Source organism: Platichthys flesus, chromosome 9 (assembly GCF_949316205.1).
Source record: "Platichthys flesus chromosome 9, fPlaFle2.1, whole genome shotgun sequence".
NCBI classification, from domain to species: Eukaryota; Metazoa; Chordata; class Actinopteri; order Pleuronectiformes; family Pleuronectidae; genus Platichthys; species Platichthys flesus.
In genome coordinates this window covers 2,487,348-2,514,775 of record NC_084953.1, presented here as the reverse complement: position 1 = coordinate 2,514,775, position 27,428 = coordinate 2,487,348, and the positions used below count along the sequence as shown (strand labels likewise).

General features: G+C 45.0%; 1 protein-coding gene across 2 annotated transcripts in view; it reads left to right on the top strand.

The window, feature by feature from the left end:
• Window positions 1–27,156, top strand: part of nos1apa (nitric oxide synthase 1 (neuronal) adaptor protein a) — a 118,095-nt gene extending 90,939 nt beyond the window's left edge. The window contains exons 8-13 of one of the 2 annotated variants that reach the window (XM_062395498.1): window positions 863–1,030; window positions 9,201–9,366; window positions 10,148–10,321; window positions 21,842–22,038; window positions 22,373–22,497; window positions 23,135–27,156. In XM_062395498.1, coding sequence (XP_062251482.1) covers window positions 863–1,030; window positions 9,201–9,366; window positions 10,148–10,321; window positions 21,842–22,038; window positions 22,373–22,497; window positions 23,135–23,735 — 1,431 coding nt within the window. In that variant the 3' untranslated portion in view covers window positions 23,736–27,156. Of the gene's footprint in view, window positions 1–862; window positions 1,031–9,200; window positions 9,367–10,147; window positions 12,040–21,841; window positions 22,039–22,372; window positions 22,498–23,134 lie in introns of those variants that run through there. The other variant, XM_062395499.1, reaches the window with a different exon arrangement.
• The last annotated feature ends 272 nt before the right edge of the window (window positions 27,157–27,428 follow it).

Sequence of the window (27,428 nt, the reverse complement as noted above, 5' to 3'; positions counted from 1 at the left end):
ACTCCGAATCTCTGTTTGCACGTAATGTCGTGGAATAAATCCAGGAAGACGAATCAAATATTATTTCCTGTGCAAATGAGGAGAAACTGAACAATGACAGGAAGTAGAGGACGTTTGACCTGCATCTTGAAAGTTTGGATCGACTGTGTTGAAGCTAATATATAAATAATATGATGATTTTCAAGTGTAGAGTAATGTAAAGAGCAGAAAGTATCATCGGTTGCCGGAGCCTTGGGTCAATTAGGATGTTTGATGGCGTCAGATGAAGGAGAACTCAGTCTCATTATTGTTTCAGTGCTGCTGATCTGCCTCCTCAGCTCCGCTCGTTCCACGCTGCTGCAACTAATCAGCACCTCCGCACTTCAGATTCTTGTTTTGATGACGGCTCGTTCTCCGGGGGCATTTTGCTGTTGATGCGATCGCTTGTCCTGATTATTTTTCTGTTACTCATCAGTGATTCCATTTCTCTTGTTTTTCTCTCTGCCTCATGGTGGTAACTGTTTGGAAACAGAGGCTGTGAATGAGAATGGACGACACGTCTCCCACTCAGACGGAGCCACTAGTGGACGTTTGAACTTGTTTTTATAGCATCAAATAACTGATCAGTGTCAGAAAAATGACCTAAAATGAAACAAACCTTCTCTCAAACATGTTTTAATATTCTTTGTTTGGTCCATGTCCTATTTGCCAACATGGAGGAGGAGGGGCCTATTACCTATTCTACTGCCTCCAGCGGGCGATCCAGATGTTTTCTATATATATATGGTTCTTTCGTATCTAATGAATTAATAAAGATGTCTTTCTCGTTGTAGGACTCTAAACCTCTAAACTAATCTCTCTCTCTGTCTCTGTCTGTCCCCAGCCTCTAGCTTCAGAGGAGGTCTCTCTGCTGGTGTCCAGCCCCAGGATGCTGCTCCCTGCAGCGGCCACCCTGCCGCCGGCCGCCCCCCTGTCGACCCACCACCAGATTCAGCTGCTCGGGCAGCAGCTGCAGCAGCAGCAGCAGCAGACACATGTGGCTGTAGCACAGGTGAGTCTCCACACACACACACAGACACAACCTGTACTCACTGTAGGTGAGGCAGCTGCATGAAGAATCTGAATCAGTTCTCTCAGGAAGATCTCATGAAGCTTTTAATTAAGGAGGTTTTGGCCAATGAATTAGGAAAAATATACCAAGTGAGCCAAAGTTACACAAAAAGCAGTCTCAGCCCCTGTTCACACTATTTTGCAATATTTTGCTCGACAAACTTTTCCCTTTGTGTTTGAGTGTTTGACTCAAACAAAGATCTTGACAAACACCTTCCGATTTGATTGTTTTCAGAAACGCCTTTTTCTGAGTGAACGCCACAGTTTACTTTCCCATTGTTGCTTTGTGTAATGTGCATGTGTCAGAAACAACAACAAAACAAAGGTTGTGTCAACATTTTTACTTTTTAAAACAAAGGGACAAATTTTGTGTTGACTTATTACAAACACACACACACACAGCGTCAGCATGTTCCCCACACACACACACGTCTGACCCAGAAGTGTCTCAGACAGTCAAACAGGGAAGTCTGGTGGTTCGATGCCGGGCTCGTGGTTCAGCCGAGCTGTTTCTCCGTCTCGAACCCGGGCGATGTTGAACAGACGGCTGCTCCAGCTGACGGCTCCACGCTCACAGGGATCGTGCCCAGACATGAACGCCATTAATCAAACCCAGATGGAGCCAGAGGTCAGTGTCCGCTGGCCAGGATGCGGCTGGTGTCGGTTTTTAAAAACATTAGTCAGAAGTTCTTTAGCACAGGAACGAAGGATTTTTACCGTTCGTGGGATGAATCATAAAAAGGTGTTTGTGTCCGACCTCTGTCTTTTAGTTTTCTGAGCTGCTTTAACAGATGTTGCGTTTCTGCTTCCTGAATTTAAAAAGTGAAAGAATTACACATTAACCAAGACACAGACTCACAGTTACAAAGACATATCCTGTCGGTATCTATATCACCACATATTTATGACGTCCTGACTGTTTTCACTTCTGCTGGTCGTCGTCCCACCAGGCAACTGGGAAACTGTGCTGGGAGCTGAACCAGAGCAAAGGTCCCAGTTAATGGAGGGAAAAGAGCGAACTGGCCAGCGCTAATCCCAGCTCACTTAGGGACGAGTGGGAGAGGAGGTGTTTAATGAAGTCAGGAGTCCATCGACTCAGTTTCAAGAGGAAACCCACTCCGCTGAAACCGCTGGACCTCCCACCTCCCTCACATCCTTTGTTAATTCATTCCACCACCTGCTCGTTTCCATTCCTCTCACAATTGTCTGTCTTTATTTACCTCTTGTTTCTGTCCTCTGTCTTCCTCACTACTCTCCCGTCCCTCCTACAGTGAGTTATCAGGCCCCCTCTCCCCCCCCCCACACACCCCCCGTCCCTCCACCTCTCTCTGTTACTATACATCATTTGATTTTCTCTCACTTCATCAAGTCGCTCGCTCGCCGTCTTGGACACATAACGAGGGTAATCGTGTCCTTATCACTGCTCCAGCTAAAATGATTGTCTGTCCTTCAGTCCCCCCCCCCCCCCCCCCCCGAAACGGAGATGGCAACCGAGACAAACGGTGTCGGAGGCTGTTCCAACACTCGCACATCAAAGGGACCTGGCGTGGGAAGGAAATGCACTAATGATAATCCTGTGTGAAGAGTACATCCTCAGAAACCAGCTACACACACACAGACACACACACACACACACACACACACACACACACACACACACACACACTCTGCATGGAGAGGAGAATCACAGCGTGTCAGTGTCGGCTCAAACGGCATTAATACAAGATAAACCTTCCCTCTGACTCCAGGTTGAAGTCATTAGAATGTTCCGGTCAAAGTGAGATTCTTGAAGAACCTCCTTCAAGTTTGGCACCAAAATAAACTCGCACCATGAATAAATACATAAAGAGTGAACAACAAGACAGCTCCCGAAGAATGAAGCTAGAGTGTCTTGATTGCCCCCTGGTGGACAGCGGCAGTATAGCTCATAAACCCTGTCTCCTTGATATTAGCGAATGGGACAAGTACAAAGATGGTTTCTGTCATTTTAGTTTTTATCGCACTGGTGAATGTTCGAGTGTTTGGTTTCAATTCGTGACATCATGTTTCTTTTCAAAACACTTCTCTGGTCATAATGGACGAGTCGGGGGCTTTGTTTACTGAAACTCCCAAGTGGTGACTCTGCTTTATCTAAATTATCTTATTTTGTCTCCGGCTGTGGGGCAGAGGTTTTTCTATTTACCAGCGATGACAGATCATCAGTGTTTCAACGTTTTATTGGATTTTCTGTCAAAGTTCTCATTTCATCGACCTTGTTGAATTTCACTGCTCGTTCTAACTGCCTGCGTCTCGAACTTTCTACAAACAAACTTAGATTTAAAAAAAAAATGTGATGCATGACAGCAAAAAACTTTCCAGAATATTTATTAGGGTCAGTCAGAATAAAAGTAATAAGAAATGGTGTTAAGAGGAAAAGGTTTCACTTCTTGTACAATAATGAAATGCATCAACTACACACCTAACCAACACTCTCAGATGGAAGCTCATGCATTTACTCTTTCAACAGCATGGAAACATTTCTGCTTGTAAGTGATTCTACATATCTGAAGTTATCAGTTATTTCCAAATAGACTCTCAGATCACAGATGGTTTTCCCACTGTACAGACGCAGAGATGGAAGGAGAGCAGGTGGAGACGGACTCGTAAAGATGAATATTGTTTGGTTCTGGGGAACAGTTTTGAACAAAGGACGGAATAAAAGAGGCAGAGAGATTCTGCTGCTGCCAATTAGAGCTTAAAGGACCCGTTTCAGTCACTTCAAGCTCCTTCAATTTCACGAGCCCGATAAGAGGGAGGAAAACGCTGGGCAGCCGCAGGTTTACCATCGAGGGACCAACACCAGAGGAGCACCTTTTAATTGGGTCTTTGTCTGACTTCTACTTTCAATTAGAGGCTTTAAATCTCACTCTTTAAGTTTTTAGGAATACAGACAGACAGACAGACTTCGATTGTGCGCACTGTAATTCCTAAATGTGTTTTTGAGAGAGAGAGAGAGAGAGAGAGAGAGAGAGCTTTTGTAGTTTCACCGTGATTAATCCAATTCTTTATCCATCCTGTAATCTTCACCGCCTGATTACATTGTGAATTGAGGTCTGCAGTAATGAAGAGGAATGAAATTAGGTTTGTCTTGTTACCCGTCCGTTGCATCACCAGCCTACACACACACACACACACACACACGTAGAAAATGAAAAGCACGTGGAGGACAAACGAGAGCTCTAATAACAAACAGCTTCACATTTCCACACACAAATGAACAATTGCCATAGAAATTGTGAGAAATAAGGGAGGCAGTAATAAGTCGGGGCAGTTTGATATACAGTTTGAATACATGATTACCAGGGCAGCAATATCTGGAACCCAGACACGCTTCTGTTTCCTGGTCACGCTGTTTATCTCTCAGACTCACTCACGCTGTTGTGTTATAAATCAATGCGCATGTTTTCCTCATGAGTAAAGGCTCATAAATACTATCATGTAATGTGTAGACCCTGAGACTGTAGGTAGATGGACGACTTCCCAGAAGCCAAAGCGTCTCAACCTGTCCCAGAAAACCCCCAGAAACCAAGATTGATTATAAATGTTGAGGTACAGTCTGTGGTACAAGTTTTCCCACAGATACAGAAAAAAAGAAAAATCAATCCCAACAAACAGCAGCAACACACACGTCTGATTTATTCAAGTTTCCAGACGATACAAACTCAAAGAATCCTCGGCCAAACGGTCCAGATCCAGGTGAAATGATTTACTCTCTGTCATCTCTCGTCTTATCGGTTTCTCTCTCCTTTGTTTTTATTTTATCTGCGGGACCAGACTCTGTTTCCTCAGATATCAGTTCCGCTCGTTTGTTGAATAAAACTAAATTTAACCTTGTGTGGCTGCGTCAAAGCGAGACTGTGGTTATTTCATCAGATATCCAGACGTCTGACTTCTAAAAAGAAAAGTTGTTTTCATCCCAGCTTGTTTTGTGTGTTTTGCTTCTTTGTCTGAACAAAAACGACCCTGTGTGTGTCCTTCTACCAGCCTGTGCAGCTGAGCTCAGAGAGACAGCTGGACAAATGTGACACTCGCCACCAAGGCCCGGGCATAAAGCACGGGGGAGTGTCCGCTGTGCTGTTAGAGATGTCAGCAGGGCAGCGTGTGTTGGAGTTGAAGCTCCACTCGTCCATAGATCAAGACGGGGTCCTGTCGGCAGTAAATTACAGCAGCAGAGTCTTCATCAGGGTGTCGCTCTTTAAAAACACAATCTGGATTCACCTCTGTTTGTCGCTAAGTGCACAGATAATGGGAGGAGATGACAGACCTCATCAACATTCGTGTCTCCTTCGGGGGGAGTGGAATGTGATAGAAGAGGAGGAGGAGGAGGTGTGGAGGCCTTGGGAGAGAGCCTGTGAATTCTGACTCCCATCTTGGTTCTCTTTGCTTCACTGGCTCCTTATTACAGTTGTGATGTGAGCTGCTGGAGGACGGCTCTGGAGACCCAGATGTCTCAGGCAGAAGCAGTTTAGAGTTGTGAAGGAGGGATTTTAAACCAGATGGACCCCTCGTGTTGTAGATTCACAGTTTGTCTGTTTTGCTAAAGTTTTTTTCAGACATGAACTCTGGAAAATGTCTGTAGAAATTGGGTCTGGACATTTTCCAGAGTTACTTTCACATATGAATAACGCAGCAAGAAACGTACATTTGGGTTCTCACCCACAGCTGCTCTGGAAAAGCTCTATAATCAGCTGAAGAGACACTAACTCACTGTGGGACTGGCTGTTTGTTATGGCAGTTAAATCATATCTGTTAGAACTGAAGTGTGACCTACAAGAGATCAAGACGAGAAGTCAGACTGAAGTAATAATTCCACTTTTTGTCTTTTTATAACCTCCGCCGATGAGGTAGTAAACAGTTTGTCAGATCTGGATAAACGTGCAGCTCCAGGAGTTTGTTTTCTGAGACGAGGCGTTGGCCTTGACGGAGGAACGACCTCTCTGAACGTCCTTCCACTTTATTTATCGATTTATTTCAGACCTCACACATTAATGCATTTTGCTGTAAAAGCCGTGCACCTGGACAGATGTTACACTTTCACCATTTTTAATAAGTTTCAGACTAAACGTGAAACTAAAGGACATCCTGCACCTTCCTGCTGAGGTGTCCTGTGCGTTGTTCCGGTTCCAATCAGGGTTTATGTGTCCCCTCTGACGTCAGGGGCCTCGGTGGCTCCACAGTAACGAGTTGTGTGACACCACATCAGGCTCAATGAGAAGCCAGGGACTCGTTGTGAGTTTGAATGACTTGTGCCTCCACGTCAGGGCCCAGTAATTCAGACCCTGCTGCTTCCGCCTGCAGGTTTTATGGGCAAATGTTCAGACACACTTTAGTATTGATTAGACTATTTATATGAACAGAGCAGAATGTGAAGAGGTTGGCTGACAGCAGCGAGCGGCGCTTCACTCTTCTCACATCACAGTGTTTGGAGAGTCACCTGATCAAAGCAGGTTTCACACTCTTCTGTTCTCCGAGGTTTAATCTCCGTCAGACTGGTGATGGTCGTGAGAGTTTGGCTGTTTATCCCAAAGGGTCACAGGGGGGGGGGGGGGGTTCACATTAACACATCGTGGCCCCATTCACACCTGGTATTAACATTCTTCCTACGAGATGCACCTCCACAGCCCGTTTCACACGATAGGATGTTCAGCACAATGTTCTACTCGCCAACAAATTCTGGACTTTGCCGACAAAAATCCCAGATCTGAGACAAATCGGCTTTAATCATCAGTAAACTGATCCGAGATACAAATTGAGGGGCTGGAAGAATCAGTGTCAACTGTTCTGTGTGCGTGAATGAATCCTCCACTAGTTAATCATAATTTACCTATTTATGAGAATAGAAATCATCATGTGGTGCTCAGTGTTGATATCACGGCCACGAACAAGTCAGCGTATGGACACTGAGAGGAGTTATTATACGTTTAAACTGCAGCAGGTCAGAGGACGTTGTTAGGATGTAAGGAACACACAAAAAAGCCCAGGTCGTCCTTTTCAAACACAAAACCTTCATGTTGTTCCTCCTGTTGAAATCAATGAACACCATCAGGAGCAGCCGGATGGGAGGAGACCAAATAGGGTGGGAGGTGGTGCAGCTAATATTTAATCTGGAGAAGTACTTTGAAGTAAAAATGGGGAATCATTGCTGCCACTTACACTGTGTGTGTGTGTGTGTGTGTGTGTGTGTGTGTGTGTGTGTGTGTGTGTGTGTGTGTGTGTGTGTGTGTGTGTGTGTGTGTGTGTGTGTGTGTGTGTGTGTGTGTGTGTGTGTGTGTGTGTGTGTGTGTGTGTGTGTGTGTGTGTGAATATGTATGTGCAGCGTCTTTTTCTCCCTTTCCTCCTCTTTTATATCAAAGATTTAAAGTGTCATACAAGTTTTATTCTCTCTGTTTTAAATGAGGCTGGAGTTTGTGCTTTAATCTTACAGACCACAGCCGGCTGGGGCATTAAGGCTACATGAGGATCAGAGCTGCAGCCGGAGCCGAGCGGGTCCGGCAATAAAAGTGTAACCGGAGGTTATAAAAGTGATTACAAAGACCAGACATCCATCACTGATGATTTCTCTGTGACTCCAGTCTCTCTGTGTTTAATTTGAAACAATGGAGTCGGATTAAATATCTGAAAAATAAGATGAAATGAGTCAAAATCGATTATTATCTGGATTTTTATACCTCTAGAGACATTATGGCAGGGAGCAGAACTCTCTTAGAGATATCACAAGAACCGTTTGAGGGAATTTCTTCATATTTGGTCAAAGGTTACTTTGATTTGATATAATATTTAAAAATCTCAGGAACAGTTCAAGGGAATCCTTTCAAATTTGGTCTGAACGTTCACTTGAATTCACGGATTCAGAGCTTTACATTTGTGTCGAAAGGTGAAAGTTGTTGTGACTTCACTAAACTCTTTCTTTACCTTGTGAACGTGTTATTTTAACAACGCTCCTCACAAATCGTTTTAAATTAGGCACAAATGCTCAGTTGGACTCAGGAATGAACTGATTTGATTTCTGTGGTCAAAGGCCAAGGTGGTCTTAAACTTGACTCCTCAAAGCTGCCTGTCTGAAAATGTTTTCCAATTTGGAACTAACTTTCTCTTGAATCCATTTTACACCAAAATGAGCATGAAATATGAGCAATAGACTCTTTTCCCTTTGCCAAACGCATAGCACTCCTCCCTGTCTGGGCAAATTAGCGTGTTCACCCAGTCGTCACGTTTCCATCTGTGCCAATCAGAGCCGATAGAAATCTGATTCAGAAAGAAGCCAGATGTTGGCGTGTATTTTTTACCAGGACGAGTCGAGAGCAGAATAGATTTCAATGGTCAAATGTTATTATGATCTTATATGATTATGGAAACAAATGCAAGTCGACTGAAACTGCACTAGTTGGCGGATGTGGTGATTCTTTTTTGATTAAATTCTCATCTCACGATTTACCCGGAGAACAAAGTGACACGACTGCTCTTTGAGTTTGCATCAACATGTGTTCAGTCAGTTGTTCAATCCTCTCGTCCAGATGTTAATTATCAAACGTGTGTTGGATCCGTGTGGAACAAGCAGTGCGGCTGTTTGTTTCAAAGTTTTTCTGAACACGTCTCCACCCGAGTGTCACTGATGGATTTATTCGCTTCCTGTGTTGTGTTTTTTTGTTTCTTGCTTTGATTAATTATGACACAGTGAAAATCCAGTGTGACGGATCCATCACTGCCTCCTGCTGAGCTGAGTCAGCTTCATCCTGACGCCTCTCCTCTCCTCACCAGCTCCGACACCAGGAGATGGTTTAGATAATAACAGCTCTCATTAGATATCTGGTGTTTCATGGTGCACAGCAGCACTTTAGCACATTAGTGCAGCACGAGGCCAAAGTCTGTTTCAAGACACGTTAACACAACCAGCTGTTTGTACCGAATCTAGAAGAGACACCGAGTTCAACATAAAACTTCATTCCTTTACTCGTCAACAGCTGTGGTGTTGAAGTTCTGTCAGGGAAGAGTAAAGAATAAAGTGTTGGTGCTGATGCAGACAATTTTCTCCTCCTCCTCCTCCTCCTCCTCCTCTTCCTCCTCCTGCACAGGTCCATCTCCTTAAGGACCAGCTGAGTGCCGAGGCCACAGCCCGACTGGAGGCTCAGGCCCGGGTCCATCAGCTGCTGCTGCAGAACAAAGACCTGCTGCAGCACATCTCCCTGCTGGTGAAACAGATCCAGGAGCTGGAGATAAAGATGTCTGGACCCAACTCAAGTGAGTGGATCACATGCACCAGGGACTGTCACTCTCACATCCTGCAAGCTGGAGTATTGAAATAACTGTTTTTACATAAATATAATAACATATTTATGAGGTAGAAACTCACAGTTGAGTTAATATGATATAATATTAATCACATCTCGAGGAGTTAAATGCTGTGACATTAACACAGCAGATGGTTGGAAGCGACCCTGATTGGATAGTTTGCTTTTATGTTAACATGCAAGTTTCCCTCAGATGTTAAAAGTGAGACGAGGAGAAGAGAAGAATCAGATTTAATTTTACTCAGGTTTGACCGGTTTCGTGACTTTATTAACAGAAGTTGTCAGAGATTTTTGAATCTGCTGCTTTTCCTCCACATCTCATTTCTGCTGGAGGAGTTTGAGACAGACGAAGATGAACAGTTCTCTTAATGCTTCTGTCAGAGGTTCAGCTCCAGGTCGGTTTCCCCGTGTCCACAAGACGGATGCAGAACATCTGACTCTGCCGTCCTGATGATGATGAAACGCTTATAAACATGTTTTTCCTTTTTTTTTCATCCTCAATACAAAAATAATTTATTTCATAGCGGAGTGATTAATTTCCTTTTCATCGTAAATCCCAGATATCTGCATCACACACATTATTCTGCTGTGAGTGATGGAGGAGGAATTTAAATTAAGCCAGAGTGGAACTTGTGAATTTGACATAAATATTTGATCCGTCTGATCTGCTCATTCATCTCCTGTCACCTTCTTCTCCATCTTTAATGCCTGGCCTCTCCTTCCCTCTCCAGTGGGCTCCCAGGACAGTTTGTTGGAGATCACCTTCCGGTCGACGATACCTCCGGTGATCTGCGACGCCACGACTCCTCGACCCGAGCTGTCGGCCGTCAACCTGCCTGCGCTGACGGGGGACGGGACCATCAACGCCTTCTCGTCCTCCAACGGGACGCTCGGAAGCCCCCTAGGTAGGGACCAGTGTCTTCTCAAACTGGATTGTTTCCGTTTCCTCCCCGGACCCCCGGGGCCGCCTCCCCCTCGACTCCCCTCGCCTCCCCCGCCGCTCAAGCCGAACCGGCTGGAGCTCAAAAGCCCCGTGGGGTCGGAGGTCAAGTCTCTGGACTGCCTGGACTTTGCCAGGTTTCGCGAGTCGGGCATCGCCTCAGAGTACGAGTCGAACACGGACGACAGCGACGACAATGAGGACGAGGGGGAGGACGGGGAGGGGGAGGAGGGGGGGATGGAGATCTTTGGCTGGGGGACGGATGAGGAGACGCTGAGGCTGCTCAATGTCCTCAACAGACAGGGGACGTCCGACTGTCTGGGGGATGAGATCGCAGTTTAACGCTCCTCCGCTGAAGAACGGAGGTGTAACACAAACAGCTGTTTTCTTCACTCGCGTCAGAACTGAAGGAAAAAGCATGTAGCAGATCGTCACACACACACACAGTGATTCAGAGAAGGCTTCAACCAACATATCAGAACACCAGATGAATATCAGATCACAACCAGTTCACCTCTGATTTACACATTTTTCTAGATGTGGGGGACATCAGAGTTAAGGTGTTTTCAGTTTGAGCATAATCTCAATTTTAACCAGATTTGTGCCGTGAGCTTTGAACGCATCAGATTTATTTTCAGTCAGATTCGTGTGAATAAACTTAGACGATGATTCTCTTCATGTTCAACCTGAACTCGTCCTAACTCACCTCTGTGGTTCACATCTGTAGAACAAGTCTCCACAGACTGTGTGAATCTAATCTCTCATCTAAATGCACAACCATGCTTTCACTCCGATTCTGTAAATCCTCCTTCTTTCTTTTCTTTCTTTATTTCTCTTTCACCCTCTTTTGTCCATGTGTCACACACACACACACACTCAGACACACACACACACAACCACCAGCTCCCTGTTGCTGAATTCCTCATTGGGATTCCGGAGCTGTATTACAGATATCAGGGAGTTGACCTGAAACCCTGAGGAGTCGTTCTCCCCTGCAACAGATTGAAAGTTGTTTCAGTCTGTTTGTTTGCTCGTCTTCATCAATCGGACGTCAGGACACAACATGAACGAGCTCCTCTGGTGTAATTGAATCTGTACATACACTAAATCAACCGTAGGTTAGTCCAGGGCCGTGGGAGAGCAGCTGTCCGTCCCGCTGGCAGGAACAAGACGACCGGGTTTGGACTTGGTGACTCTTCTCTGACGAGGAGAGATGAACTGGAGAGGAACTTTGCTCCAGTCTCTGCATCTGGAGAGGGAAACGTCTTCTCTCGATCTGTTCACAACCAATCAAAGACTATTTTTAGAATAAAATCTGTATCTCTACTGTAAAAGCTTTGTTTTCTACGTCGTCCCACTGAAACGTGGAACTGCTCCGTCCTTGACTTTCTGCCGTCCACCCTCCTTCTGTCTCCTCGCAGTTTGTTGACTTGTTAGTCGGAGCATGTTTGCACTCTTTTCACTTGTCCGCGCATTTCCTCGCCTTTTAATTTATGTAAAGCCGGGATCAGTCGGACCTCGAGGAACACGTTTGTTTCTTTCATTCATCCCCTGAACAAAAACCCTCCCCTCGTGCCAGAACAGCGGCTCATGACGGCCAAGAGTGGTGTTGTTTGGTTAAAGCCCGGCTCTGTGTATGGCCTCCGGGCACAGTGCAGTATTAAAGTGTTCATTTTGTTTCACCAGGAGATGCCACAGAGTTTTCTTTCTCCGGGTCAGATCAGTGCGGGCACTCCGGTGTTCGGCTGAAGTCGATTCTGCGGAGATTTTTAAAAGGGAATCGGGGCCAATTCTCACTATCTGTTGCAAAGAGCTTTGTCCTGATAGGATCGAACTAATCCAGTGAGAAGTCCGGAGAACAAACTCCCAGTCAGCCGCTGACCTTCTGAAGCTGATGGATCAAAAACCATATCAGAGATTCCATCGCAGAGTTCTCTTCTCTGAAAGTTCGCTTGGACATCGGTGCCCAGTCAGTCTCACATGTGTGTATCCAGAGAGAGTGTGTGTGTGTGTGTGTGTGTGTGTGTGTGTGTGTGTGTGTTTACAGGCCGACATTTATCAATACCACTCAGACAGGAGACAGATCAACATGAGACCTTTTTCACTAACCTGCATGAACCATAGGTGAGAAAATCCATTTTCAAAATAAGAGCCCTAGTCTGAAGAAAGGAGCCCTGGGGAGAGTCTGACCTGATTTGAAATCACGAGGCAGGACAAGACTTTTAAAATCTCATGTTGTTTTAGATCTGCAGCTCATCGTCACCAGCATCGCCCACTTGCTCGCTGGGAATTAAATTGAATTGAAACTCAAATAAACAAGGGCCAGAGAATTACCTTGAGGACACACAGACATTTAGACTCTGAACTTTCTTTTCTCTCTGTGATGTTTCTCTGTTTCCTTGAAGCGACGCTTTTCTTTCAAAGTGTTTGAGAAAGACGACAGAAGGAAGTGAAGGCCGTCCTCTCTGACGCCTCGTCCTCCTCGTCCTCTTGTCTCTTTCTCCTGTTTCTCCTCCTCTGACATAAAACACACAAGACTTCTTTCAAGAGTTCATGGCTCCTCTCTGACTGGGACTGGAACCGTTTTCTAAATCTTGTTTCAGTCGTAGATGCATTCAGCTTCAGATAATGTGATGGTTTAGAGAATAATGAAACTGCCCTTGGTGTCAGGTAGAAAAATAAATCCACGATTAATCATCAATTTAATACGTTTCCAGACAAACTTACTTCAGCATCGAGCTCAGTCGTGTTTCTGACTCGTGTGGAGCGAGGTCCCCTGAGCACCCGGGGACAAGGGCCCGAGAGGAGAACAGGCATTGGTAACTTATTGTGTTTTTAGCGACTTAACGTCCTCCCTCTCGTGACCTAAACCTTCAGATGTGATAAGTCCGGGAGAAAGTCGGGGCCATTTGTCTTGAGTTATCATCTCACTGGAAGTGGTGAGAAAACACGGCAGGAAAAATGGATCAAACGTCCCATAAACGTCGATAAGAGATTTATAACTTTTTTAATGTTTGCGCGACTTGTCTTAAAAAGAAGACTTAAACCTAATCCGGTGCTCGTGTCTCAGATCACAACTGTTTCCACAGTTTATCAGTCTCCGAATGACCTGAACTGTTGAGTCTAGTTTGATTTCCTCCCTCCCGTCACTATCAATTATTTGCTCGTTGAGGCCCCGGTGACGCCTGAGGGCCACTTCCCAACAAGCTGAGTGGTATTTGACTCGTATCAATTTCCCGTCACAGGCACATATAGTTTCAAAGGTGAAGTTAATGACTGAGACTGGGAGCACGGGGGGGGGGGGAGCAGCGCAGATCGATACCAGTATCTACAGGTTCATTGTGTAGGGACACAGCTAGACCTGGATCAGACTTTCACACTCTTATGCTCTCTGAAGGAGTTCTGCTGTTTGGCTTTGATGTGAACTGTTGAGTGTTTGAGGAGAAGAACCGGGGACATTTTTAATCAATATCCCAGTGAATAATTTATGGATATTATAAGAAATCCTTTTGTTTTCCAGCAGGATTATTTCTGACCCACGGTGGATATGTTGGTGAGAGAGGCCGTTAGCTTTGTTCTTTTCCAAACTGTTCGTGGACTCGTTACAAGGTCGTCAACTCTCTTCCTGATTTCTCAATTTAAAGTAATTTAAATACTTTGGCCTCTTTAGTTTAAAGTAGTTGTATTATACATCGGAGGTTGAGCTAAGGTTACATGTAAGTAACAGTGATCACAAATCCTTGCAAGTTTATATTTCATTCTAGCAATTGGAAGCAATACAGTTAAAATAAAATAGCTTTCCCCGCTGAACGAGGCTGTAAAACCTGAATATATTAAGTGTGTTACCTTTTTGTCATGGTCAGTTCTTTTATTACGTTCAGGGTCTTTGTTGATGCATCTCACACACACACACACACACACACACACGCACAAAGAGCTGCTTCCCTGTGAGGAATCGGCTGAGGCTGTTTTGTTAAGACAGAGACGTGTGGAGCTAACAGGTCACGTACAAACAAACACTCAAGACGAACCCTCACGGCTCTGAAGTTAACGACCACATCCGCACCAGAAGGGCAGAGGGAATAAAAAGACTTTAAAAAGCCGAGCAATTAATCCTCCCGACCTCCACGTTAACGAGCAGAGCCAGGCAGGTCTCCACCGGGATTCACCACAACAGGATTACAAACCTATCTGCTCTCAACACCGGAGATTATTGTCTCTGGTTTGTGTCCGTGTGAATCTTTAAAGATGTTTGATGGCCTCGCCTCGGACTCTTAGACAGCCTGGCAGGTGTTTCTCCTTTTCTGCTGTTTTATAAACTAATAAATTACCAACAAAAGAATCTATAATAGAATCTGGAAGGGAACTCAAAGAGCTCATATTGCCCAACGGTCCCTTAAATATAATCAAACTGCCCCAAATTTCACACACACATAAATATCAGTCTGTAAAAACATCCCATCCCCCCAAAAAAATATCCATATCTACCCTGATCAAAAATGTAATGTCCCTGTCTCATACCTCATCCCTCAACATGTTTACTTTTCTAACTAAAGCCTTAAATCACCTGCTAATAACTGTTTTACTCGGCCGCGGTTCCCATCAGCACTGAAGCTGAGACCTGAACGTTGTGTTTGTGACATTGAACATGATGGAAATCCTCTACTGGCAGTGGGAGTCAATCACCTTAATCTGGAACATGTGGAGCTCCTGATGTAAAAGGGGCTAAAAGAGCACAAGCTGAGAGGCGGCCTCAGACACATCTGCCTGCCAGGTTCTCCCCCCCCCCCACCACCTTTTCATTCTGTAGCTTCCTCTGAGATTCTCCACGTACTGACAGACAGAAGAAAGCTGACGAATGTGACACGCTCACACGCTGAATTCAAACCAGAGGTGAAAGAGCCCCCGCTGAGGGAAGGAGGGACTGAAGGGAAGAGAAAAGAGCTTTGATTGATTCGTAGCTTTTGTTCACTCAGATTTAAACCTATGTTGTGTTTGATGTGTCACATTAGGACTTGAAATGAGACACGTTGAGCTCCAGTGTTTACTGTGAGTGTCTGATATGATATTTAGTCCTGCTCCTGGGGTTTGCATCTCAAATAGGCTCAGGAGGTAGAGAAGGTCGGTGGTTCGATCCCCGGATCCTCTGGTCCTCTCGGGCAGGATACTGTATCTCAAGTTTGTATAAAATTGACCAGATGGGTGTGATGTTCAGGCGTGGGTATACTTTTGGCCATGTGTTTTACTTCCTCCTTGAAATAGAACTTAACAGAAACTTAACTTCCTTCTCAACTAAATCCAGCTTCTAATCCCAAAATCTGCTGTGTCACCACCAGCTCCTCTTCCTCTGTAGCTGATCGTGTCTTTGACTGGTTCCCACTCCTCTTCCTCTCTTGCTGCTCCTGTCTCTTTGACTGGTTCCCGCTCCTCTTCCTCTCCAGCTGCTTGTGTCTTTGACTGGTTCCCTCTCCTCTTCCTCTGTAGCTGCTCCTGTCTTTGACTGGTTCCCGCTCCTCTTCCTCTATAGCTGCTTGTGTCTTTGACTGGTTCCCTCTCCTCTTCCTCTGTAGCTGCGCCTGTCTTTGACTGGTTCCTGCTCCTCTTCCTCTCTAGCTGCCTGTTTCTTTGACTGGTTCCTGCTCCTCTTCCTCTTCCTCTGTAGCTGATTGTGTCTTTGACTGGTTCCCACTCCTCTTCCTCTATAGCTGCTCCTGTCTTTGACTGGTTCCCTCTCCTCTTCCTCTCTAGCTGCCTGTTTCTTTGACTGGTTCCCACTCCTCTTCCTCTGTAGCTGCCTGTTTCTTTGACTGGTTCCCACTCCTCTTCCTCTGTAGCTGCTTGTGTCTTTGACTGGTTCCCACTCCTCTTCCTCTGTAGCTGCTTGTGTCTTTGAATGGTTCCCGCTCCTCTTCCTCTCTCGCTGCTCGTGTCTTTGACTGGTTCCTGCTCCTCTTCCTCTTCCTCTCTCGCTGCTCGTGTCTTTGACTGGTTCCTGCTCCTCTTCCTCTTTCTCTCTCGCTGCTCGTGTCTTTGACTGGTTCCTGCTCCTCTTCCTCTTCCTCTCTCCCTGCTTGTCTCTTTGACTGGTTCCCGCTCCTCTTCCTCTCTCGCTGCTCGTGTCTTTGACCTGTTCCTGCTCCTCTTCCTCTTCCTCTCTCCCTGCTTGTCTCTTTGACTGGTTCCCGCTCCTCTTCCTCTATAGCTGCTCCTGTCTTTGACTGGTTCCCACTCCTCTTCCTCTCTCGCTGCTCGTGTCTTTGACTGGTTCCTGCTCCTCTTCCTCTTCCTCTGTAGCTGATTGTGTCTTTGACTGGTTCCCGCTCCTCTTCCTCTGTAGCTGCTCGTGTCTTTGACTGGTTCCTGCTCCTCTTCCTCTTCCTCTGTAGCTGATTGTGTCTTTGACTGGTTCCCGCTCCTCTTCCTCTCTCGCTGCTTGTGTCTTTGACTGGTTCCTGCTCCTCTTCCTCTGTAGCTGATTGTGTCTTTGACTGGTTCCCGCTCCTCTTCCTCTGTAGCTGCTCGTGTCTTTGACTGGTTCCTGCTCCTCTTCCTCTTCCTCTGTAGCTGATTGTGTCTTTGACTGGTTCCCGCTCCTCTTCCTCTCTCGCTGCTCGTGTCTTTGACTGGTTCCTGCTCCTCTTCGTCTTCCTCTCTCGCTGCTCGTGTCTTTGACTGGTTCCCTCTCCTCTTCCTCTTTCGCTGCTTGTCTCTTTGACTGGTTCCCGCTCCTCTTCCTCTCTCGCTGCTTGTCTCTTTGACTGTTTCCAGCTCCTCTTCCTCTCTCGCTGCTGGTGGCTCAGACGCTCTCCCTCCATGGAGCCGTCGGGGTCAGACAGACGGTGATGTGGCAACTGTCTGAATGAATAATTGATCTGAAGTCTTTGATACAGAGGAGAGTGAGGCTTTAAGCCTCACATGTTTCTGCCCAGTGTTTCCTGTCGTCAGGAATCACAGTTGAGATTTGGTTTTGTATTCGCATCCTTTGCTACGTCTGGTTTGCAGAGTAGTTTCCCAGAATGTACAGTATAGGAGCACGTGGCAGTAAACGCACCGCGACTGAGCTTTGTACGTACATGTGGAGACGGTAAACATGGTATGACGTTCCCCCAGCTGGGAAGCATCCTGCTCCCTGTGATCAGAAACATGTGCTGTGTGGTTTTGCGGCTGCAGCACAAAGAGAAGTCAGTGAAAAGCCTCAGGATCTTAGATGACGGATGAGTTTCCCTCTGTGCGCGTCATTGTTTCTAAAATATTTCACTCTGCATGTCAGGAAAATGAAAACACTGGATAAGCTGGTGTGAAATTAAATGAAAGTGAAAACCTTCTCAATACATTTCAGCGAGGCTCATGTTTTCCTTGTAAACAACTACAGGATGGATTCAGTACAAACATCCGACTACTTCCCCTGGTGGCCAGATATTGTTCTGCGTTCATCCGTCCATCAGCTGCTGCTTTTGGAGAAGAGAGAGAGAAAATCAAAAGAGGTTTCTGCAAATGAAGAAGAAAGAAGACATGACGGCTCTCAAAAGTGAAGCCATTGCCCCCTTGTGGCCGGCTGCCAAACCGTTCCCCCCCCTCTGATCTAACAGCATGTTCAGCTAAAGCAACATTATTTATTTTTGAATGGAGAGCAAATGAAATGCTTAACATTAGTACCCAGAAGAGATTGTGGAGCTTCTCCTTGACCTTTGTATTCGTCCTGACGGTGGCTCCTGTTAATTATTCCTTTACGACTCTGTGTGGCACTTTCAACACAAAGACATACTGAAGAAACCAAAATGATTTGTTACCCTGCAGCTCCTCTGTGTGTGTGTGTGTGTGTGTGTGTGTGTGTGTGTGTGTCTGTGTGCTGCAGTAATCGCTCTTCTATCAAGCAGTCGGAGCAGGTTGCCTCACCCCATCTCGAGCACCCACCTTATTTACAGAAATGTAATCAGTTTTGTATTCGTGGAGATTATGTGGAATTTATTCATTGCCGGGTTCTGGGGTTGGAGAGAAGGAGCTTGTGGGCTTGTGATGAAGAGTTGTAGGTTGTGATGAAGAGTTGTAGCTCGAGATGAAGAGTTGTAGCTCTGCACAAATCAGAAGCTTGTCTGGAAGTGTCATTAGTGCTGGTTTCACTTGACAGTTTTGTTGTTGTGCAGCGTAAACGCCATCGCTGCCAATAAAACAATTCTGCAGGGAAAACCAGGGACGTACTCTGTGAGGAAGTTACAGAGGGTGGAGGAGGAGGAGCAGGAGGAGCAGGAGGAGCAGGAGGAGCAGGAGGAGCAGGAGGAGGAGGAGGAGGAGGAAGGTCGGGTTTGTTAATGAGGCTTCTGTTTTCCTTGGAGACTGAGGGTCAGGGCAGGAGGCTCAAGTCTGTCGCTGCAAGACAGATCCTGAGTGATGTTCCTGGGGAAGGAATTTAAAGTTTTCTCTGTTTACGTTTAGTCGGGACCTGTTTGAGAAGAGGAGGGAAGGTCAGCTGGGACGAAGGAGGACGAGAAGTCGGCTTTGTTGATGAAGCATCAGTCGTCTGCAGGGTTCAGAGTTTACTGATCTGCTGTCAGCTCTTTCTGAACGAAACAACCGAGGATAATACAACCAATTCAAATAGATTCAATTTAAAGTTTTATCAAGTTTACTTTGTAGGATTGTTACGTTTTCTTTAAATTCGTGTTTCAGTGATTAATTCTCTAATTCTGCTGTGTTCACTGTTCTGTTGTTCTCTGCAGTCATCACCTGAACACACACACTAAACTATAATCACACTGTAGGACTAACTCCAGCTCCTCCTCTCAGGGCAGATCTTTCTAATGTGGTTCATGTTGCAGAGGATTGCATTATCATTTCAGTTGATTCACCGTGGGCCGCTCGCCCGCTGCACACTGTGCATGAGAGAGAGAGAGAGAGAGAGAGATAGAGAGAGAGAGACGATCTGCTTTAGTTGTGATGATTTTATTTTAAGCCCAATAAACGTCTGTTTTTACGTCTCTCGTCTCGCTGCTCGGGAAGTGACTGATGACATGTGGTGAGCTTATTGAGATTTAACCACGACTCACCAGCAGGTCTGGAGGGGGGGGGGGGGGGCAGCCGTTACATGATTTATTAAACACTGAGAAGAGCCTCTGCGATTCAGCTGCTGTTTGACCAAAGCTGTCGAGCTCCTGAAGAAAGAAAGAAAGAAAGAAAGAAGGAAAGAAATCCTCAATTCAGTTTTAATGAACAATAATTATTACAGATCCTCCAGGCTTGTTGGTAATTAACACACACACACTAATCAGCCAGTAGAACAGTCGTCATTAAACACACAAACCTGCTGCAGGAGTTCTTCAGTTAAACCATCTCCAGCTTCCATTGACTCACATCAGAGGTTCTGAAATCTTACCGTCCGTCTTTACACTCCAGCTCCAGAGGTTTTCAGACAGGGGGTCTGACGGTGCAGGGGAATCAAACCCACGGTGTGAGGTGGCCCGGAGGAGCAGTTCAGGTGCTTTGCTCCTGATAAGAGTCACGACTTCTACACACACGGTATACACGTGTTTTTATTTAGAGTCAGTGAGATTTGCACTTTCCAGGCGATTCTATCCTCCATTTGATCGTCTGTGTGATGCAACTCCATCGATCCTGAGATCTGAGTTTGACCTTGATGTTCACTCATAACACGTGTTTGACCTTGGTGGAGCGTTACAGGCATGAAGCATGTAAATTAAGTGTGTCAGTCTTTAATCACAGTTCTGACTGGTCAAGGGTTTGGACTGGAGGTCACCATGACTCAAGTTTTTGTTTTCATAAGATTTAATATGAGCAAGTTACGAGTTATACTAGAAAGTGTAAGGAGAGTAAAAAGCAGTAAGGACTGTGTTTCACGTTCAGATGCTGCAGCAGCACGACCAGGACTCAACCTGCACTGCGCACATTTACATTATAATTATCTATTACACAACATAATCTCATATGCACTCAAACACAGAGCAATGTGGCTCCAGTACCTGCAGCTGCACACACACACACACACACACACACACACACACACACACGCACACACACACAGATCTCTCTTCTGTAATTACATTTATTCTGAATCTAGATGTGGTTTCACTTGTCTGCTGCAGTAATTGATCTGAGGTTTGATGACTGTTACGAGCTTGTTGCTTTTTCCGTGAAGTGCCTCAACATTGAATCTTATCTCCTCTTGATAAAGTATTTTTGTATATATATATATATATATATATAGATTTGGAGTATAAAGATGGACGACATGACAGCTTCCCAAACCATCTAGATCATAAATCCTGCCTCCTCCATGTCAGCAGATGGGACACGGACCAAATTACTGCTCAAAAACCCATTTACACCCACAAACATCTGCTCACGTCTGCAACGGGAATAGAACCAATCTTCATTCACTCCTCAGTCAAAACACTTTGCAGGAGACTCAGGTTTTTATCGACTTCGCCTCGATCGTCCTTCATGGAAAGATTTTTAACACAAACAACGTGCAGCAGCGATTATTTCTTTGCATTCGTGCAATATGGATCAATATTTGAGATATTTCGGCTTCAGTTTTGTACAGGAAGTAGATTCTCTGGGCACCAGATTCCAAAAGGTGATATTTCCTCTCAGATCCGTGTCCGGTCTCAGGCTCTCACGTTACAATCGGATCAATAATCTGCTTCTTTGAACGTAAAATGATCTGAAATGTGATTCCTCTATGTCTCATTAAATGCCTTCCGAGAAACCTTCCTCTCCAAGAGGTAAGAAACGTCCGTCTCACGTGGACTGACGAGTTCCCATTTCTGTTCTGCCGTCTCCGGACTTTGTGTCTTCATCCGTCTCTTCCTCATTTTTGTTGTTGTGATTCGTGTGCATGTGTCACTGCAGTTGCTTTGTGTATTATTGTGAGATGTGCAGTGTTACCTCTTCTGCCATCTGGACCCCTGCATGTTGTTTGTCCTCTGGTGAAATCCCTTTTTGTCTCTGATGCAACACAAGTGTGTTTGGTGCAAAGCTGCAGGACTCGAGCCGAGGTGCCTCAGTTCATTCATGCATGAATTCATCACAGAAGCAACAACACTATCGTTGGTCACTTAAAGGATTTCTCTCCCCCCCCAAAAAAACAACCATGCAGAAACTCTCCTCCCCCTTTAGGCTGGAGAGTTTGGGTGAAGAGTTTCGTGGAAGTTGAGAGCAGACGCCTGAATTCACAGCTGTTGCATTGGATTCAGATTAAAACATGAAGTGACAACGAGGAGAAGAAATCCCTTCGGTGTGCTGCACCTCCCAGACGTTCTAACACATGTTCAGATGAAGTGTTTCCTGCAGAGTTTCAGAGATTTAACAAATGACAAAACAGAAAACTGTGGAACGTGCTGCAGACTCCAGAGCAAACATCTCATTCATGTCGTCCGCTCCTTGAAGCATCTGCAGCTTTGCCACCACAGATCACGTGTGTTGAATCCTGCTGTGTGTTTAACACGTGTCCTCTTCTTCTCTCCTCCAGTTGATCAGAGCATGTTTGAGAACTCCACCGCACAGCAGCAGAGTCCCCAGATCTCCAGGCCCGGCCAGCCCTCGGCCCGACGCACCCCAGCATCGTCTAACCCCAACCTGGGCTCCATCCCCGCTGAGTCCCCGTCCTCCGGAGGCCAGCAGAGGCTGAAGAACGCCATCAACCTGGGAAAGGCTGTCGGGGCAAAGGTCAGTTTGACACATGCACAGAAACAGAAGATCCTGATGAGCGTGGATTCTGAAATCCTGTCACCTCTGATCAGGGCTTTTATAGAAAAGCCTCTTTTGAAAACAGAACTAGATTCAAGTGTCAGGATGTTAATCTGAGTTAGTTGAGCTGATGAATTCTTTCTCTATTCGCTTCACTCGTTCCAGTTTTTTTTTGGAGGAGATCAGGTGAATGTTTGTGGGTTGTGTTCACTCGTGTTTGCTTGTGTGACAACTGCAGGTAAAGCTTCACTTGTCCTCATTCCTTTCCTCCTTCCTTCCTTCCTTCCTTCCTTCCTTCCTTGCTTCCTTCCAGGTGAACGACTTGTTGAGGAGGAAGGAGTCCAGCCACATCGGAGATATCGGGGTAACCGAGGTCAACAAAAACGTTGGTGCTGTGTGGGGCCGCATGGACCAACTCAACACAACTACTGCTAACAGGTGTGTGTGTGTGTGTGTGTGTGTGTGTGTGTGTGTGGGTGTGTGGGTGTGGGTGTGTGTGTGTGTGTGTGGGTGTGTGTGTGTGTGGGTGGGTGGGTGGGGGTGTGTGTGTGTGTGTGTGTGTGTGTGCACATAGAAAAACTCAGTTAAACAATATCCTCTCGAAGCTTGATCCAAATTTTAACTGTAATCCTGAATCTAACGTAATTATTAATTCTCTTTTAATCGTCTCTTTTTTTGTCCATTTCTTCATTTCTGTTTTTTTAAATGGATCGGTGACTTCTGAGGTTCCATTTTTCAATTTTATGATAAAAGCAGTGAAGGACTTTATTTTCATCATTGGCACAAATATTAAATGACCTTTGTGGGAAGAAGTTTAAATTAAACATCGGCTCAGAAAAACTGAATAATTGAATGTTTTTTTCTGTCACTTGGTTTTAAATTAGTGATGACACATCAGAGGAGCTGGATCACTGAACTTTTCTATTTCTTAAACAGTGAGAAGAGAAATTATTTTTGTATTAATTACTTGGTTAAATCCTCGGACTCGTACCTTTAAGGTTGTTTTTCTGTCTCTGTGGTTTCTGCAGCATTCGTTTTTTTAAGTTTTTGCCTCCTCTCCTCTTTCCTCTTCCAGTCACATTTCCTCCTCCTTCGACTCCTTCCCTCGCCTGGACCCACCCCCGCCGTCGGGGAAGAAGCGCCTCCCTCGAGCGCTGAAGACCACCCAGGACATGATGATCTCCTCTGACCCCGTGGTGTCCTCTCCAGACGCTGGAGACTCCTCTTCGTTCCTCTCGTCCCCCGGTAAGACGCCGCTCCTCGCCCAGGAGGAGCCGGGGCTCGGTGAGGACGAGGAGGGGGGAGAGCCCCCGGCTGCTGCAGAGAAGAAAGTGTTGTCTCGTTCAGAGTCGACAGGGAGCAGCAGCAAGGTGGATGGAGTGACGGGTGGAGGAGGAGAGGAGGAAGAAGGCCGGAGAGCCGATGGAGACGTGGAGGAACGTCGGCCTCAGCTGCAGCTCTCTGTCCCGGACCTCATCCACAAAGACCCCCCCCCGCCCTGCGACGTCTGGCAGAAGGCGTCAGGGCCGGACGTCCGGCTCGCCTCCACCCCCCGCTCGGGGAAAACCGCCTGCCGCATCAGCCTGGGCGAGGAGGCCCTGCTGGGGAACGGCGCCCCCTGTGGGAAAGGCACTGAAGACACGGAGCCGCATCCAGACCTGCTGTCGTTCGAGTGACGAGCACAGACACGTGTTTTCAGTGTGAAGCATGAATTCAAACAGACTGGATCTAATACTCATGACCACTCTTCACATGTGTCCGGCTTCGCTTTGGGAAAAGGTTAAACGTTCTTACAGGATCCAGGACGAAGGGTCGGATGCTTTTCAACTTTTTAGCAGTTTTTTATACGAGCGGATGAGTTCTGAGGTCGGGTGATGAAATCAGAATCTGTCAGAGAAACACTACGAGCGTCTTCTTAACGAATGAAAACAAGGCTGAGACTGAAAGACTGGACGAGGGATAACAGGAGAAATGCTACTAGAGTTTAACTTTATTAGTTTTCAATATTTTCTCAGTTTTGAGAAGAAAATCATAATATTAGGAGAATCAAGCTGCAGTCGCCCTAATCCTTCCTCATACGTTTAATTCAGTGAAGGCTCCGATTTAAACTAAGAAAAACATCAAAGCTGTAAAATAATAAAATGTCCTCAGTGTTTTTTATCAAGTTTTATCTCTTACGACATGTTAATGTCACGTCTGCTTTAAAACAAGCAGATGATATAATGATGAATGTAATAAATGTCATGAAATGTCCCTTTAAATGGAACATTTTAAATGAAAAGCCTCATATATCATATATATTGAAAATGAACTGAAAATGTAAAACAGTTTTCTATATATTTTTTTATATTGATTCATTGTAAATCATTTTGTATCAATTTAAAGGGACATTTCATTACGTGTTAGTCGTAAATTCATTTATAAACGGAAGCTGCTATGGAACCAGTTAGAAAGTGCAACTGGTGAGATGAGACCAGACTCTGGAGTAGAAGAAGAAGGAGAAGAAGAAGGAGAGGAGTGGGAGGAGCTGAACGATGGTGGATGTGTTGGAGGAGGAGCAGGTTCGGGGGAGAACTTCAGTCCAGTCAGTTCAGAGTGACATCAGGTCCGGAAGCCTCGTTGACCTTTGACCCTCGACATCATATTAAATTCATGTTCTGTATTAAATAGTCCTTCTGGTCCAGTCGGAGCTGAAGCAGACGTGTGACACAGAGTGAGATAAAATAACACAGCTGTAAACTAGTGTGATGGTTTTTTAGTTTTCTATCCTGCTAAGAAAGCTAATTATGTTTGCTCATGATTATTAATAAACCACAACTCTCTCCTGTGGATCAGTTTCAGCCAACGACTGTAAACAAAGATGGCCGACTTCCCCCCCTGTGTAGAGATGAAGCCAAAATATCCAGAATAGTGCGGCGGCCATCTTGAGCCCTTGGTGAGACTCGGCTGTCAATCAGGACGTCTCACCCTATTTTTTATAAATTCAAATAACTAAAAACAAAACTTAACAGAAACCACCTTTAAGAACAAACTCTTCTCTGAACCATAAACTGTTGGATATTGTGTTTTGACCGAAACACAGAGTCTTAAAGCACAAGGACAAAAAGTCAGTTCATTATATAACTTTTTATTTTTAATACGTTTGTTTGTTTTACCCTTCAATCAGCAAAGTACAAATGAAGTGTGTCCATCTGGTGAATCCTTTTGAACTGGCTGAAGTGAAAGTGGATGTTTCTTTACCCCCCCGAACCTGACAGGGCGTGAGGATGAGAGGATGAGGGGACGGGAGGATGAGAGGACAGGGGGACGGGAGGTAGGAAAAGTTGTTTTTGAGTGAAAAAGAGCGAGACAGGATAATTAGCTGTCGTCAGAGAGAGAAGTTTACTCAAGCAGATCTTCTAGTGAAGGACCAAAGCCTCAAACCATCAGCTCACTCAGACGCCTGGTTTTTTCTTAAAGAGCTTCTCTGAGCGTGAAGAAGCAATAATTCAAACAGAAGAGTCTTTATTCCTCTTTTCACCAAAGTCAGAGCATCTAATGTTCTAACGTGAGGTCACATCCTTGTTTTTTAACAACCTGCTCCTGAATCTCCAGATGTTCTTCAGCGTCAGGATCCAGATGTTCCAGCTCTATCAAAGTGGAATCTGTTTTTTTATAATGCTGATGTCTGGATTCAAGTTGACTTTAGAGACGGGGATCATGATCCCGGATCTGAAAGTGACCAGTGTCCTCTAGAAATGAAGAGTGGGATTTCCTGACATCGGGGAAAAAACACAGCACAAAGACAGAGAGACGTTCCCAGTAGAGACTGGGACGGACACTGGGACGGCTGCAGCTGCGGTTCAGGTCCAAGCCCGGAGGAATGAGAGGAATGTGGAGCCGGACTCTGGGAGAAGAGAAGCCTTGTCCCTCTCACTGCGAGTGTCTGAAAGATCCCCTTTTATATAGAGCTGCAAATAACCTGAAGAAGAACTGGGACATCAGTCAGTTCGTTTCCCAATTTGTCTTTTCTCATAACTTCACTTTAAAATGAAAACGAATGTGCTAATGAAACCAAAAATTAAAGATTTGGATTTTATATTCAAATTATCCTGAGAAATCACAAAGTTCAAACCATAACTTCAGTCACAAGATCTTTTTGATATTTATGATGCTACAAATGTTTAACAACCTAATAACCACTGACCTGCAAAAACATCTTTCGGTGTTTCTCCATATATGAGTTTATATATTCTATAAATCAAAAGTGTGTTTTATTGAGAGTTTAAGGCTCAAAGGCTCGAGTCGGAGCCTGGGATTGACAGTCCTGCAGTGTTGTGTTGAATTCTGATTGATGCCTAAAAGAAAACGACAAACTTTGTACATGTCAGCTCATTTTAAACCTGTGAGAACAGTCGACAGAACTTTGAGAAGCTTATTTAGAGAAAAAGTGTTTTGTGACCTTTTGTGTTGAACTTTGATTTTGTTGACATATCTGAGGTTGTGTTGAGTCCAGTCAGTTTTAACCTGACTGAACAAGACCAAACACAGACGCACAATCAAGAGCGACAAGGAGCTTTTTAATTCTGCTTCACAAACAAACCACTACACCAGATTTCTCTTTTTCAATGAACGAATCAAGCGTTTGTACATTTTATAGAAATATATATCGTCGTCCTTTTTTTTACGTCAACCTTTGAATATGCAAATTGATTTCTCACTCTAACAAATGAAGGAAAGTGATTTATTTTGATATTTTAATATTCAGTCGTAGAATCTAGTTGTTGTAAAAGTGTAGAATCTCAGAATCAGATCAAGTTTAGCTTTGTTTTGTATTTGTTTTGTGATGTCATTACTTTACCACGAATGAAGGAAGCTGCACAAACGGAAAAGAAACAAACCTGGGATTTTCTTTTTTATTATCAATTTTCTATCTTTTCACTGCTGCACATTAATTGGAATATCAGATTTTTTACATGTATTGAAAATATGCTACAGAAATCAAAAAATGAATCTATGATTGTGACTTTTATTTTCTTTAATGTATCTGTTTGTTTTTTTTAAAGGTGGGGATGGAATCACTTCTGTAATCCTTAAAAAACAAAAACTGGAAATAGACCTTTTAGTCGTGAGCTTCTTGATTTGTCTTGTGTGTTGATGTGTCTTTTTGTTTGTGTGTCTCCGGGGGGGGGAGCCCCTCTTGGTCATATCCTGTGTTTATGTCTCCATCTTAGCAAACTTCCTGTTTCGATGGAGCTGATGTCAGTTGTTCTCCCTGTGAATCGGTGTCAGCACAGACGGGCCCTTGTCTGTCCTGCCTCTGGTAGATGGTCTGTTTGCCAGAGTTCTTCTATGATGTTTAATTCATGATGTGTTTGTCCTAATTCGGG